This window comes from Oncorhynchus mykiss, chromosome 6, assembly GCF_057628025.1.
Source record: "Oncorhynchus mykiss isolate SJ-2025 chromosome 6, ASM5762802v1, whole genome shotgun sequence".
NCBI classification, from domain to species: Eukaryota; Metazoa; Chordata; class Actinopteri; order Salmoniformes; family Salmonidae; genus Oncorhynchus; species Oncorhynchus mykiss.
Window position 1 is genome coordinate 16,704,363 of NC_143027.1, and position 16,602 is coordinate 16,720,964.

The 16,602-nt window shown below is 41.5% G+C and overlaps 1 protein-coding gene across 2 annotated transcripts in view; it reads left to right on the forward strand.

The window, feature by feature from the left end:
- fibcd1a (fibrinogen C domain containing 1a) overlaps positions 1–16,602 on the forward strand; it is a 108,648-nt gene that overhangs the window by 13,003 nt on the left and 79,043 nt on the right. For both annotated transcript variants that reach the window (XM_036979470.2, XM_090237064.1), the window contains one exon: positions 13,567–14,052. In XM_036979470.2, the coding sequence (XP_036835365.1) occupies positions 13,567–14,052 (486 nt within the window). The remainder of the gene's footprint in view (positions 1–13,566; positions 14,053–16,602) is intronic.

Consider the following 16,602-nt stretch of genomic DNA (forward strand, 5'->3'; position numbering starts at 1 on the left):
TCAACCCCTACAAAAATGTCCATTAATTATAATTAACATTTACTATTGCTGCAGGATTCTTTTTTCTGCTGTAGCAAACTGGCTCAAATTACAATCCTACGTCAGTATAGCCCAGCTTTTCACTTTATCTATGCAGCTTTGTCACTTCGAAGTAAACCCAGTAGGAAATATGCCTAAAGCCATTTTAAAGATCAAGGGTAAGCCTCAGCATCTGGTCTCCTTATATTACAGACCTATTTGTAGGGATTGGTGCTCTTCCAAAGAATTATATGTTAGGATACAGTATGAGACATCCTCCTCTTGATTCAGGCAAACTCTGATAGCTTTCTGGGATTATTCTCCCATGGCTCTGGTGTCCAAAGATCAAACTGTTTTCTTAATTTTTCCCCCGTGCCCTGCAGCCTTCTCCTACTATGAACGTTTTATATTGACTTTATAAGTCTGGTTTAGGGGTTCAGATGACCATGCGCTAAATGGGCCCTCAGCAGTGTACTTTGGCAGGCAAAGCAACCAGAATAGACCATTCCGGGGGCAATATTTACCATTTGTTAGATGTTAAACAGACAAACATGAACTGTGCCGTCGAGTGAACCGTTCACTGTGTATGCATGGATGAGAATCATAGCATGTCAGTGCCAGCACGGTCACAGGGAGGCAACCAGCTCCCTCTTGAGTATGCTTGAGAATGTTCAGTGTTTGTCTTGAAGGTGAGCTAATTCACCCCTCTTATCTCTGGCACTTTCTGCCAGCTGCTGTTTCCAGATAGATTACTGTCAGATTGAGTCCACTGTATGTGTGGTAAGAACATTAGAAGGGCTCACCATGACTGACAGGGAGTGTGCTTTAACATGAGTTACCATCCCAAACAGAACACAGGATATCAAAATCTGAGGCAAAAACAACAACAACATATGTTTGGCTGCTGTCCGGGTTGCTTTTTTACCCCCTACTGTACACAGGTAGTGGTACACATTCTGTGACATTGACTGTGTCTGCATCTGCCCAAAGACTGATCTAGACCCCATGGTCTTTCCCCATTCCCAAGTGGAAGACAAACCACCCTCGACATCTGCACTGACATTCTAGAACACGGGGAGTGACCTTCTAGAACACTGAGAGCAGTCGAACCTCACGACAGCAGGTCAGTTAAGGGTTGTAACTGCTTCACTGAGGAGAGGCAGTTACATTTCCTGTATGATTTTTTAAATATTTGGTAAATACTTCCCATAAAAAATTATAATAAATGCAGCTCCTCTGGTAATTGTATTTGTATTTATTAGAGATTCCCATTAGTTGCTGCCAAGGCAGGGGTCCAAACACATTAAGGCACTTACATCTCACATAAATCAAAGATAAACAGTACATCATATATCATTATTACACCACTACATACAGTGCATTCGGACAGCATTCAGACCCCTTGACTTTTTCCACATTAAAGCCACTTAATCCAAAATGATTTAAATAGTTTTCCCCCCCTCATCAATCTACACACATAGATTTTTACATTTTTGCAAATATATACAATGGGGAGAACAAGTATTTGATACACTGCCGATTTTGCAGGTTTTCCTACTTACAAAGCATGTAGAGGTCTGTAATTTTTTTTTAATCATAGGTACACTTCAACTGTGAGAGACGGAATCTAAAATTACTTAAAAATCATACAATGTGATTTTCTGGATTTTTGTTTTAGATTCCGTCTCTCACAGTTGAAGTGTACCTATGATAACAATTACAGACCTCTACATGCTTTGTAAGTAGGAAAACCTCCAAAATCGGCAGTGTATCAAATACTTGTTCTCCCAACTGTATATATATATATATATATATATATAACTGAAATATCACATTTACATAAGTATTCAGACCCTTTACTCAGTACTTTGTTGAAGCACCTTTGGCAGCGATTACAGCATCTTCTTGGGTATGATGCTACAAGCTTGGCACACCTGTATTTGGGGAGTTTCTCCCATTCTTCTCTGCAGATCCTCTCAATCTCTGCCAGGTCGCTGCACAACTATTTTCAAGATTCTCCAGAGATGTTCCATCCGCTTCAGGTCCGGGCTCTGACTGGGCCACTCAAAGACATTCAGAGACTTGTCCCGGCTGTGCCTTGGCTGTGTGCTTAAGGTCATTGTCCTGTTAGAAGATGAACCTTTACCCCAGTCTGAGGTCCTGAGCGCTCTGGAGCAGGTTTTCATCAAGGATCTCTCTGTACTTGTCTCCGTTCATCTTTCCCTCGATCCTGGCAAGTCTCCTAGTCCCTGCCTCTGAAAAACATCCCCACCGATGATGCAGATGATCCCATGATGCTGCCACCATCATGCTTCACTGTAGGGATGGTGCCAGGTTTCCTCCAGACGTGACGCTTGGCATTCAGGCCAAAGAGTTGAATCTTGATTTCATCCGACCAGAGAATCTACCATAAAGGCCTGATTGGTGGAGTGCTGCAGAGATGGTTCTCCTTCTGGAAGGTCCTCCCATCTCCACAGAGGAACTCTGGAGCTCTGTCAGAGTGACTATTGGGTTCTTGGTCACCTCCCTGACCAAGACCCTTCTCCCCCGATTCCTAGGTTTGGCCGGGTGGCCAGCTCTAAGAACAGTCTTGGTGGTTCCAAAATTCTTCCATTTATGATGGAGGCCACTGTGTTCTTGGGGACCTTCAATGCTGCAGACATTTTTTGGTACTTTTCCCCAGATCTGTGCCTCGACACAATCCTGTCCCAGAGCTCTACGGACATATCCCCCTAGTTGACATGCACTGTCAACTGGGGGACCTTACAGTGCCTTGCGAAAGTATTCGGCCCCCTTGAACTTTGCGACCTTTTGCCACATTTCAGGCTTCAAACATAAAGATATAAAACTGTATTTTTTTGTGAAGAATCAACAACAAGTGAGACACAATCATGAAGTGGAACGACATTTATTGGATATTTCAAACTTTTTTAACAAATCAAAAACTGAAAAATTGGGCGTGCAAAATTATTCAGCCCCTTTACTTTCAGTGCAGCAAACTCTCCAGAAGTTCAGTGAGGATCTCTGAATGATCCAATGTTGACCTAAATGACTAATGATGATAAATACAATCCACCTGTGTGTAATCAAGTCTCCGTATAAATGCACTGTGATAGTGCACTGTGATAGTCTCAGAGGTCCGTTAAAAGCGCAGAGAGCATCATGAAGAACAAGGAACACACCAGGCAGGTCCGAGATACTGTTGTGAAGAAGTTTAAAGCCGGATTTGGATACAAAAAGATTTCCTAAGCTTTAAACATCCCAAGGAGCACTGTGCAAGCGATAATATTGAAATGGAAGGAGTATCAGACCACTGCAAATCTACCAAGACCTGGCCGTCCCTCTAAACTTTCAGCTCATACAAGGAGAAGACTGATTAGAGATGCAGCCAAGAGGCCCATGATCACTCTGGATGAACTTCAGAGATCTACAGCTGAGGTGGGAGACTCTGTCCATAGGACAACAATCAGTCGTATATTGCACAAATCTGGCCTTTATGGAAGAGTGGCAAGAAGAAAGCCATTTATTAAAGATATCCATAAAAAGTGTTGTTTACGGTTTGCCACAAGCCACCTGGGAGACACACCAAACATGTGGAAGAAGGTGCTCTGTTTAGATGAAACCAAAATTGAACTTTTTGGCAACAATGCAAAACGTTATGTTTGGTGTAAAAGCAACACAGCTCATCACCTTGAACACACCATCCCCACTGTCAAACATGGTGGTGGCAGCATCATGGTTTGGGCCTGCTTTTCTTCAGCAGGGACAGGGAAGATGGTTAAAATTGATGGGAAGATGGATGGAGCCAAATACAGGACCATTCTGGAAGAAAACCTGCAAAAGACCTGAGACTGGGACGGAGATTTGTCTTCCAACAAGACAATGATCCAAAACATAAAGCAAAATCTACAATGGAATGGTTCAAAAATAAACATATCCAGGTGTTAGAATGGCCAAGTCAAAGTCCAGACCTGAATCCAATCGAGAATCTGTGGAAAGAACTAAAAACTGCTGTTCACAAATGCTCTCCATCCAACCTCACTGAGCTCGAGCTGTTTTGCAAGGAGGAATGGGAAAAAATGTCAGTCTCTCAATGTGCAAAACTGATAGAGACATACCCCAAGCGACTTACAGCTGTAATCGCAGCAAAAGGTGGCGCTACAAAGTATTAACTTAAGGGGGCTGAATAATTTTGCACGCCCAATTTTTCAGTTTTTGATTTGTTAAAAAAGTTTGAAATATCCAATAAATGTCGTTCCACTTCATGATTGTGTCCCACTTGTTGTTGATTCTTCACAAAAAAATACAGTTTTATATCTTTATGTTTGAAGCCTGAAATGTGGCAAAAGGTCGCAAAGTTCAAGGGGGCCGAATACTTTCGCAAGGCACTGTATATAGACAGGTGTGTGCCTTTCCAAATCATTTTCCGATCAATAGATTTTACCACAGGTGGACTCCAATCAAGTTGTAGAAACATCTCAAGGATGATCAATGGAAACAGGATGAACCTGAGTGTCATGTGTGCTCTCTCTCCGGCCTCTAAGTCACCAGGCTGCTCGTTATGGCTTACACCTGTCACCATCGTTACGCACACCTGCACGTCATCAGACTCACCTGGACTCCATCACCTCCTTGATTACCTTTACCTATATGTTACTATCTGTGGTTTCTTCCCCAGGCATTGTTTCTGTTCCTGTGTCATGTCTGTGCGTTTTTTTCGTGTGTCTTATTTTGTTTTATGGTGTGTTTATTTATTAAAACACTCACTCCCTGAACTTGCTTCCCGACTCTCAGCGCTACACTAAGCTCAATTTGGAGTCTCAAAGCAAAGGGTCTGAATACTTATGTAAGGAAGGTATTTCAGTTTTTTTTTATACAGTTGCAGAAATTTCTAAACCTGTTTTCGCTTTGTCATTATGGGTTATTGTGTGTAGATTGATGAGGGAAAAAATATATGTAATCCGTTTTATAATAAGGCTGCAATGTAACAAAATGTGGCAAAAGTGAAGGGGTCTGAATACTTTCCTAATGCACGGTATCTACAATACAAAATGTATTATACCACCATACAACAATATTATAATGTACTGTCTGTGTGTAGAGTGCGTGTGCTAGCTTGTGTGTGCGTATGTGTTCTTCTGTTCCTCTGTGTGTGTGTGTGTGTGTGTGTGTGTGTGTGTGTGTGTGTGTGTGTGTGTGTGTGTGTGTGTGTGTGTGTGTGTGTGTGTGTGTGTGTGTGTGTGTGTGTGTGTGTGTGTGTGTGTGTGTGTGTGTGCTTGATCCAGGCCTTTTTGGCATGTACAGTACTGAAATTAAATTGCTGCTGCGTCAGCCTCGTAATTCCCAGCCGGCAAGTTTTTTGATTTGGTGCCAGGCTTTTAGCATGAGACACGTATCCTGGACCCTGTGCGCCCTCCCTGTACACATAGCATGGGTACACCATTAAGGCCAGCACCCCTGCTCATGTCACACCAGAGGGTCATGACCTTTATTATCCCTGCCTCTTTCTAATGGTGCAGAGATCTGAGCTAGCTTCGCCTCTGCCTCCCTCCACCTAGGCTGTGTCTGAAATGCCACTCTATTCACAGTATAGTTTGCACTACGTTTGACCAGAGCCCAGGGTGCCATTCCAGACGCACCCTAGCTTCTGCTCTGACAACCTCCACATAGAAAACGGTAATGCACTTGAAGACATCCTGAGTACAAGCATGCTCTGTTTAAGTGAGGGCCACAGCTCAGAATTGCTCAGATCCAAGGTTATCTGCTCAAGTGGATTATTGTGTGTAGTGTTTCAGGCTGAGTCGTGATCTGGGAGCTATTAAACCATCGCCTGACAATGAATAGCCTGATAGCCTCCAAAATAGCATGGGTCAGCATTATGTAGTACAAGCATATATACTGGCTTTCTGCAGGAGAATACAGTGCCTTCAGAAAGTGATCATACCCCTTTACTAATTCCACATTTTGTTGTGATACAGCCTAAATTCAAAATGGATTTAATTATGAAAAACAGAAAACATGTTTTTAGAAATGTGTGCAAATTAATTGAAAATGAAATACAGAGATATCTAATTTACATAAGTAGTCACACCCCTGAATACATGTTAGAATCACCTTTGGCAACGTTTACAGCTATGTGTCTTTCTGGGAAAGTCTTCAAGAGCTTTGCACACCTGGATTGTACAATATTTGCTTTATTCTTAAAAAAATCTTTAAGCTCTGTCAAGTTGGTTGTTGATCATTGCTGGATAGCCATTTTAAAGTCTTGCCATTGATTTTTTAATCCAATTTAAGTCAAAGTGTTAAAAAGGCCAATCATGGACATTAATGTCATCTTGGTAAGTAACTTCAGTGTATATTTGTCTGTGTGTTTTAGGTTATTTTCCTGCAGAAGGTGAAATTGTCTTCCAGTGTCTAGTGGAAAGCAGCCTGTACCAAGTTTTCCTCATAGGATTTTGCCTGTGCTTAGCTCTATTCTGTTTATTTTTATTCCATATAAAACTCCCAAGTCCTTGCCGATGACAAGCATACCCATAACATGATGTAGCCACCATTAAGCTTGAAAATATAAAAAGTTGTACTCTGTGTTGTGTTGGATTTGCCCTAAACATAACGCTTTGTATTCAGGACATAAAGTTAAGTTCTTTGCCAATTGTTTGTAGTTTTACTTTAGTGAAAACAGGATGCATGTTTTGGAAAAAATGTTCAGTACAGGCTTCCTTCTTTTCACTCTGTCATTTACAGTTGAAGTCGGAAGTTTACATACGTACACTCCACAAATTTCTTGTTAACAAACTATAGTTTTGACAAGTCGGTTAGGACATCTACTTTGTGCATGACACAAGTAATTTTTCCAACAATTGTTTACAGACAGATTATTTAACTTATAATTCACTGTATCACAATTCCAGTGGGTCAGAAGTTTACATACACTAAGTTGACTGTGCCTTTAAACAGCTTGAAAAATGTCAGAAAATGATGTCATGGCTTTAGAAGCTTCTGATATGCTAATTGACATAATTTGAGTCAATTGGAGGTGTACCTGTGGATGTATTTCAAGGCCTACCTTCAAACTCAGTGCCTCTTTGCTTGACATCATGGGGAAATCAAAAGAAATCAGCCAAGACCTCAGAAAAAAATTGTAGACCTCTGCAAGTCTGGTTCATCCTTGGGAGTAATTTCCAAACGCCTGAAGGTGCCACGTTCATCTGTACAAACAATAGACCGCAAGTATAAACAGCATGGGACCATGCAGCCATCATACCACTCAGGAAGGAGACGCTTTCTGTCTCCTAGAGATGAATGTACTTTGGTGCGAAAAGTGCAAATGAATCCCAGAATAACAGGACCTTGTGAAGATGCTGGAGGAAGCATGTACAAAAGTATCTATATCCACAGTAAAACGAGTCCTATATCAACATAATCTGAAAGGACGCTCAGCAAGGAAGAAGCCACTGCTCCAAACCCGCCATAAAAAAGCCAGACTACGGTTTGCAACTGCACATGGGGACAAACATCATACTTTTTGGAGAAATGTCCTCTGGTCTGATGAAACAAAAATAGAACTGTTTGGCCATAATGATCATTGTTATGTTTGGAGGAAAAAGGGGAGGCTTGCAAGCCGAAGAACACCATCCAAACTGTGAAGCACAGGAGTGGCAGCATCATGTTTTGGGGGTGCTTTGCTGCAGGAGGGACTGGTGCACTTCACAAAATAGATGGCTATAAGGGATATTCAATATCTCGCTTTTATTTTTACCCATCTACCAATAGGTGCTCTTTGTGGTTGAATCTGTGTTTGAAATTCACTGCTCGACTGAGGGACCTTACAGATAATTGTATGTGTGGGGTACAGAGATTAAGTAGTTGTTAAAAAGTAATGTTAGACGCTATTATTGCACACAGAGTGTGTCCAGCAACTTATTATGTGACTTGTTCAGAACTTTTTCCTCCAGCACTTATTTAGGCTTGCCATAACAAAGGGGTTGAATACTTATTGACTCAAGACATTTCAGGTTTTAATTTTTTATGAATTTGTAAAAATGTCTAAAAACATAATTCCACTTTGACATTATCTGGTATTGTGTTTAGGCAAGTGACACAGAATCTCAATTGAATCCATTTCAAATTTAGGCTGTAACACAACAAAATGTGGAATAAGTCAAGGGGTGTGAAAACTTTTTGAATGCACTTTACACTGTAGCTACCAAAAGCATCTGACGTCATTCTTAATGATCATCTCTAGCGAATGGGATATTAGAGGTCGGTTCAGTTTTGGTTTGTTTATTCATTTATTATTACGGTATTATTTGATTAGAATTATTATTATTACGGTCTCATATGGTTCATATGTGTTTAACCGCCTCTGCCTGTGGCCCGAAAGAACAGGTGCAATGTATTATGGTCATTGTAGTTAATTACCACATTTATGCACTGAACTAGGTTGAATATTTGCCTAATGAAAATTACAACTTCCAATCAGCCACAGTTTTTGACTTAACTTTTAGAGAAACGGCGTGTTGAGCTCACTGCAAAAAATTACTAAATGGAATTTTAGAAATTGAATCAACGTCGGTCAATTAGTTGTTTAACAACCCACCAAAAAACTAAATGTAATTTTATCGCTCAGCACTACCGCTTGGGAAGGTGGACGATATCATCTCCCATAGTGTTGATCACATGCATACAGTACCAGTCAAGAGTTTGGAAACACCTACTCATTTCAGGGTTTTTCTACATTGTAGAATAAAAGTGAAGACATCAAAACTCTGAAATAACACATATGGAATCATGTAATAACCAAAAAAGTGTTAAACAAATCTATATTTTAGATTTTAGATTCTTCAAAGTAGCCAACCTTTGTCTTGATGACAGTTTTGTACACTCTTGGCATCCTCTCAACCAGCTTCATGAGGTAGTCACCTGGACATCATTTAAATTAACAGGTGTACCTTGTTAAAAGTGAATTTGTGGAATTTCTTTCCTTCTTAATGCTTTTTAGCTAATCAGTTGTGTTGTGACAAGGTAGGGGTGGTAAACAGAAGACCCTATTTGGTAAAAGACCAAGTCCATATTATGTCAAGAACAGCTCAAATAAGAGACGACAGTCGATCATTACTTTAAGACATGAAGGTCAATCAATCTGGAAAATTTAAAGAACTTAGTACAGTCGCAAGAACCATCAAGCGCTATGATGAAACTGGCTCTTATGATGACCGCCACAGGAAAGATAAGTTCATTAGCGTTACCAGCATCAGAAATTGCAGCCCAAATAAATGCATCACAGTGTTCAAGTAACAGACACATCTTAACATTAACTGTTTAGAGGAGACTGTGTGAATCAGGCCTTCGTGATCAAATTGCTGCAAAGAAACAATTTTTAGTTCCAACCGCTGTGTCTTTGTGAGATGCAGAGTAGGTGAACAGATGATCTCCGCATGTGTGGTTCCCATCATGAAGCATGGAGGAGGTGTGAGGGTGCTTTGCTGGTGACACTGTCAATTATTTATTTAGAATTCCAAGTACAGCTTGGCTACTTTTTTTACTTATTTTACCCAGTAAGTTGACTGAGAAGACATTCTCATTTACAGCAACAGCCTGGGGAATAGTTACAGGGGAGAGGAGGGATGAATGAGCCAATTGTAAGTTGGGGGTGATTAGGTGGCCATGATGGTATGAAGGCCAGAATGTAAATTTTGCCAGGACACTGGGGTTAACACCCCTACTCTTACAATAAGTGCCATGGGATCTTTAGTGACCACAGAGAGTCAGGACACCCATTTATGTCCCACCCCTACACAGGGGAATGTCCCCAATCACTGCGCTGGGGCATTGGGATATTTTTTTTAGACCAGAGGAAAGGGTGCCTCCTACGGGCCCTGCAACATCACTTCCAGCAGCATCTGGTCTCCCATCCAGGGACTGACCAGGACCAACCCTGCTTAGCTTCAGAAGCAAGCCAGCAGTGGGATGCAAGGTGGTATGCTGCTGCATTTTGCAGTGACATGCCATCCCATCTGGTTTGCAGGCTGTGTAAGGGATATTTGACCAAGAAGGAGAGGGATGGAATGCTGCATCAGATGACCTGGCCTCCACAGTCATTTTACCTCGACCCAATTGAGATGGTTAGGGATGAGTTGGACTGCAGAGTGAAGGAAAAGCAGCCAACAAATGCTCAGCATATGTGGGAACGCCTTCAAGACTGTTGGAAAATCATTCCAGGTAAAGCTGGTTGAGAGTGTGCCAAGAGCCAAGAGTGTGCAAAGCTGTCATCAAGGCAAAGGGTGGCTACTTTGAAGAATCTCACATTTAAAGTATATTTTGATTTGTTTTAACACTTTTTTGGTTACTACATGATTCCATATGTGTTATTTCATAGTTTTGATGTATTCACTAATTATTCTACAATGTAGAAAATAGTAAAAATAAAGAAAAACCCTTGAATGAGTAGGTGTGTCCAAACTTTTGACTGGTACTCTATGTGACATAATAATCTTATGACATGACAGAGTTCTAATATTTTTGCCAGTCTTTGTATTCTCATTTGTCCTTAATTCTAAGACTTATTTGAGGTGTAAAAAATGACAGTAAAACCCAGCACAATATTTACACACAAAAAACACAGGTCCTCCTCAAAATGTCCCTTCCTTTTAGGTTAGTCTCAATTCCATTGTGAGTACCTGACTGTTGTCACCCCCTGTCTCCTGTGTGAGTCAGTAGCAGTGACCTCCCCTAGTCCTGAGGTGTTCAGTGTCACTGCCTGTCTGGGCCCTGTCTGGCTACACTAGGTGAAACAGGAGAGAGGAGAGGAATGGAAAGGAGAGGTGAGGCGGAGTAGAGATAGAAGAAAGGATAGGTGGAGGGATGGAGGAGAGGAATAAGGGGGGCTCATTGTGTTCGACAGCTCACCGCTGGTGCTGCCCATGCCTGTTCTCCCAGTGAGCTTTTCTCTCTGCTGCATGGATGTATAAAAGCTGTTCTCAAATATTGTCTGTGCTCGGCAGAGTGTGCTTTTTCAATCCCAACCTCGGTGCCAAACAGGGCCAGAGGTGGCAGAGATGCCAAGATATGAGCGGCAGCTTTGACGTTGTCGTGTGTCGTGGGGACTAGCAGTGGTACAGCATCAGGACCCTCTCACTCTCTCTGAATGCTGGGCAGACTTGTCTTGCTTTGACGATTCAAGGGCACCAGGGCAGAATCGGATATGAGAGGTGACTACTTGTCTCGCTTTCAGATGCCTGTGGAGGAGAGTGCACACAAAGAGATTGCTGACACACACACACACACACACACACACACACACACACACACACACACACACACACACACACACACACTCACTCACACACCTCTTATGTGGCTGCTTTGGTGTTGTGTGAAAGGCTGATAATTCTTGCAGACAGGCGGCATTGTTGCTTTGGTCTAACAAATTGGTCGGGGACTCTTCCTCTTGTGCAGCATGGCGCAGTAAGCTGGGATCCTTTGTGAACATTAATTGTCTTTAAAATAAATATGACAATGCCTGCAGAGGATGCTGTGGAGGATAGTAAGTAGCTCCACACTCTGTGGAGGGGCCAGGCCGGGCCTTGTTTTAACAGGTTGGATGCTCCACTGCAGCAGTGGCACTAATTCAATGACTGGCTGTATTTCCCATTTCCTCTCTGATGCCGTGCCCAGCGGGCAAAACCGGCAGCAATGATGTAATTCTGACGTCTTATATGACGTCATGGTCAGGTTGAATGTAAACTGATGAAATGAAAAACACATTCTTAACTGGTATCAGATAACAACCAACATCCTTCCCAGATTGTCTTAATTTTTTCATGATTGACATCGTTACCTGGTTTTAATCTCAACATTTTACAACTCTGCAACCAGAAAACCAATTTACAACCACAAAATGATGTCATTATGACATCCCATGCCAAATTTTGTGAGCCTGGTAACTTTATAGAGTACATGCATTACTAAGAGGTTGTATATACTGTAGGAGGGAGCAGACATTAATGCCATGCTATTGGTGATGCAGTAGTGACAGAGCATGTACAGATGTAGGATCTTAATTTGATCACTCTTTTGTTGATAGGAATTTTCCTGCACAGCAAGAAATGCAAACTTGTGGTGTAGTTGTGTTTGAAAATGGCTTGTCAAGTTTCTAATTTCTACTTTGGCATTTCAGGCTTGATCTGCCCTTATAAAAAGGTATCAACCCCTACTAAAATGTTAGAATCCACATATTCATTAATATTTCCTTTAGCTGCAAGATTATTTTCCTGCTGTAGAAAACTTGCTCAAATTAAGATCCTACATCTGTAGGCCCCACTCACAAATAGAATAGTATGTCCACTCACTGCAGTAGTGCTGTAGCTGTCAGTATGTAGTGTTTGTAAGAGAATGCACAAGGAAAATGCATGAAAACATTGCTCTGGTATCACATGAGGGAGCAGTCTCTCCTATCAAGTAGAAGCAAATTTAAATGGGATTTGAAAAACAGCAGGAGGGGAACGCTTTTTCCTTGAAAAATAAACTATAAAGCAAGGCATTCAACATGGCAGTGACAGGGGCTCCTGAGCTGTAGTCTTTGCACCTCGTATCGCTTAATTTTTCATTTCACTTATGTCATGATCACGGCAAGCCTATTGTAGTTCTTATTTATTTTCATATTCTATGACAATGTATGTCAATGGCATGTTAAGTATATTTAAAAATGTCAGAATTGTCTGTGTGTAAGGATTGTGAGGTTATGTGTCTAGTGGTTAGAGGGCTTTTCTATGAGTACACGGGTAAGAATCTGATTCGTTGAGACAAGGTTGGATCCTAAAGAATGTTTTCACATTTCAATCAACATTTATTCACAAGTTGAAAGGGAAATCATGTACAGTATTTCAGACAATCTATCAAATTGACATTATACAGCACATTTTGTCAATCTGTGCAGTGGTTTTACTATTTCTCACTTTTTGAAGGCCATAACTGAGATATGTTATTTGTCATTTATAAATCACATATTGATGTCAATGTAATGTATGCACGAAAGTTTGAGTAAGTTACACACACTTTTCTCATACTGATATTCAGCCTAAAAATCTATCTAGGTTAAGTTACTGTTCCTTCACTGGTGTGTTCTATTCTGGATGCTCATATAAACCCTTTATAAGGCGTGTATAGATATCAATAGTTAGCCAACCATACTACAAAAGGTTGAATAGAATAGAATATAATTACTTTATTTTTCCAGAATGAACTTCAGTTGTGGCAAGTAGGATGTGGCAAGTAAGATAAAGAAACATATAAACAGCAACTTTCACACATGACCCAATACAAATGCTGCCACACCGATTTATTATAATTTAAGAACCGTGCTATGCAAAATAAAAAATGTTATTTTAAAAGCCGTACTTATCAATGTATAAATTATTTGTGAAGTATCTATGTAGCTCTTATGAAGCCTTTATGAATGCTCTATAAAGCCAGTATAATTGTTTATTTAAAGTGGGACCTAATCTAATGCTATTCTCTCCTTTCTGGGTCTCTCTCCTTTCTCCCCAGAGGATGGGCTGTAGCTACTTCCTGTGCACCATCATGCTCTTCGTGGCCGTCCTCCTGGCCGTGACGGCAACGGGTACCATCCTCTTCATGAACCACTACCAAGCCCCGCCCCCCGGCACTAACAACGGCCCCCCACTCATCTCCACCAACCAGGATGAAGGCAACGCCCTGGTGACAGTCGAGCGGGGCGACGGCTCACGCATCAACATTTTCATCGACCCCAACTGCCCCGACTACAACAACAACTTCCTGCGGCTGGAGGGTGTGCAGACTTCGCTGCTCCACTCGCTGACCGACCACGACACGAGCCTAAAGTCAGTGAAGGGCCAGGACCGAGCCTTGCTGGTGAAGTTGGCTGAGGAGGTGGCCAAGCTCTCGGCCCATGCCAGCCAGCTCAGGTTGGAGTACGAATCTCTAAGGCGAGGCCAGGGGAACCTGGGACAAGAGCTCAACACTCTGCAAACGGAGCAAGGCCGACTTATCCAGGTTAAAGCACATCCCTCAAAGCCCCATAGGCCCCAAAGCCCCATTCCTCATCTGACCCCTGGAAAGTGGGAGTTTAATGGTTACTTTGCTTAGTGGTGTCTTTCCACCAAAGTGACTTCCACGGCTGTCCCATTTTAGATTTTTCTAGCAGAGTATGTTCTGTACTCAAGTAATCCAGGTTAAGTATTGTGCTCAAGGCCATAACTGCACTATTCTCCACCTGACATTTAGGCCACAGACCTTCTGGTCAACCTTCTGCTAGATACCATTCACTGCTTGCCTCTACTGCTGCATATGCTCATGAAACTCATACACTCTTGGAAAAAAGGGTTCCAAAAGGATTCTTCCTCTGTCCTCATAGGAGAATGCTTTTTGGTTCCAGGGAGAACCCTTTTGTACAACCCTTTTGGGTTCCATGTAGATCCCTCTGTAGAAAGCATCCTACATGGAACCCAAAAGGGCTCTTCCTGGAACCAAAAGGGTTCTTCCTGCAACCAAAAAAGGGTTTTTAAAGGGTTCTCCTATTGGGACAGTCAAATAACCATTTTAGGTTCTAGATAGATACAGTGCATTCGGGAAAGTATTCAGACCGCTTCACTTTTGCCACATTTTGTTTGGTTACAACCTTACTTTAAAATGTATTGAATGAAACATTTCCTCATCAATCTACAAACAAAACTCCATAATGACAAAGCAAAAACTGTTTTTACAAACTTTTGTAAATATATTACCAATAAAAAAACATAAATACCTCATTTACATAAGCATCCAGACTAGACATTGAGCTCAGGTGCATCTTGTTTCCATTGATTATCCTTGAGATGTTTCCAGAACTTGATTGGAGTCCATCTGTGGTAAATTCAATTGGATGAATATTATTTGGAAAGGCACACACCTGTCTATATAAGGTCCCACAGTTGACAGTCAGAGCAAAAACCTAGCCATGAGGTCAGAGGAATTGTCCGTAAAGCTCCGAGACAGGATTGTGTCGAGGCACAAATCTAGGAAAAAGTACCAAAACATTTCTGCAGCATTGAAGGTCCCCAAGAACACAGTTCCCTCCATCATTGCCTCTACTGTGGAAGAAGTGGAAGAAGTTTGGAACCACCAAGACTCTTCTTAGAGCTGGCCGCCCAGCTAAACTGAGCAATCGGGATCTACATGGATCTACATGTTTGAGAGTGTGAGTTGGAAGCAGACGTTACATCTGTAACATAACAAAATGTGGAAAAGTCAAGGGTTCTGAATACTTTCCGAATGCACTGTATTTACTCTTTACAGGTTTTTGGTTTGAATAATAGCTTAAAAGTTTAACAACCATGGAAAACAGCCCCAGACCGTTATTCTTCCTCCACCAAACTTTACAGTTGGAACTATGCATTGGGGCAGGTAGTGTTCTACTGGCATCCGCAAAAAAGCCAGATTTGTCCATCGACTGCCAGATGGTGAAACATGATTCATACCACTTTGAGGCTGAGCCGTTGTTGCTCCCAGACATTTCCACTTCAGAATGAAAGCACTTACAGTTGATCGAGACAGCTCTAGCAGGGCAGAGATTTGACAAACTGACTTGTTGGAAAGGTGGCTTCCTATGATGGTGCCACGTTGAAAGTCACTGAGATCTTCAGTAAGGTCCTTCTACTGCCATTGGTTGTCGATGGAGATTGCATGGCTGTGTGCTCGATTTCATACACCTGTCAGCAACGGGTGTGGCTGAAATAGCCGACAGTACTAGTCAAAAGTTTGGACACCTACTCATTCAAGGGTTTTCTTTATTTTTACTGTTTTCTACATTGTAAAATAATAGTGAAGACATCAAAACTATGAAATAACACATATGGAATCATGTAGAAACAAAAAAAGTGTTAAACATATATTTTATATTTGTGATTCTTCAAAGAAGCTACACTTTGCCTTGATGAAAGCTTTGCACAGTCTTGGTATTCTCTCAACTAGTTTCATGAGGTATTCACCTGGAATGCATTTCAATTAGCAGGTGTGCCTTGTTAAAAGTGAATTTGTGGAATTTCTTTCCTTCTGAATGCGTTTGAGCCGGTCAGTTGTGTTGGGACAAGGTAAGGGTGGTATACAGAAGATAGCCCTATTTGGTAAAATACCAAGTCCATATTATGTCAAGAACAGCTCAAATAAGCAAAGAGAAACGACAGTACACCATTACTTTAAGACATAAAGGTCAGTCAATAGGGAAACATACAAGAACTTTGAAAGCTTCTTCAAGTGCAGTCATGAAACTGGCTCTCATGAGGATTGCCACAGGAAAGGAAGACCCAGAGTTACCTCTGCTGCAAAGGATAAGTTCATTAATGTTACCAGACTCATAAATTGCAGCCCAAATAAATACTTCACAGAGTTCAAGTAACAGACACATCTCAGCATCAACTGTTCCGAGGAGACTGCTTGAATCAGGCCTTCATGGTTGAATTGCTGCAAAGAAACCGCTACTAAAGGACACGAATAAGAAGAGACTTGCTAGGGCCAATAAACACAAGCAGTGGACATTAGATGGGTGGAAATATGTCCATTGGTCTG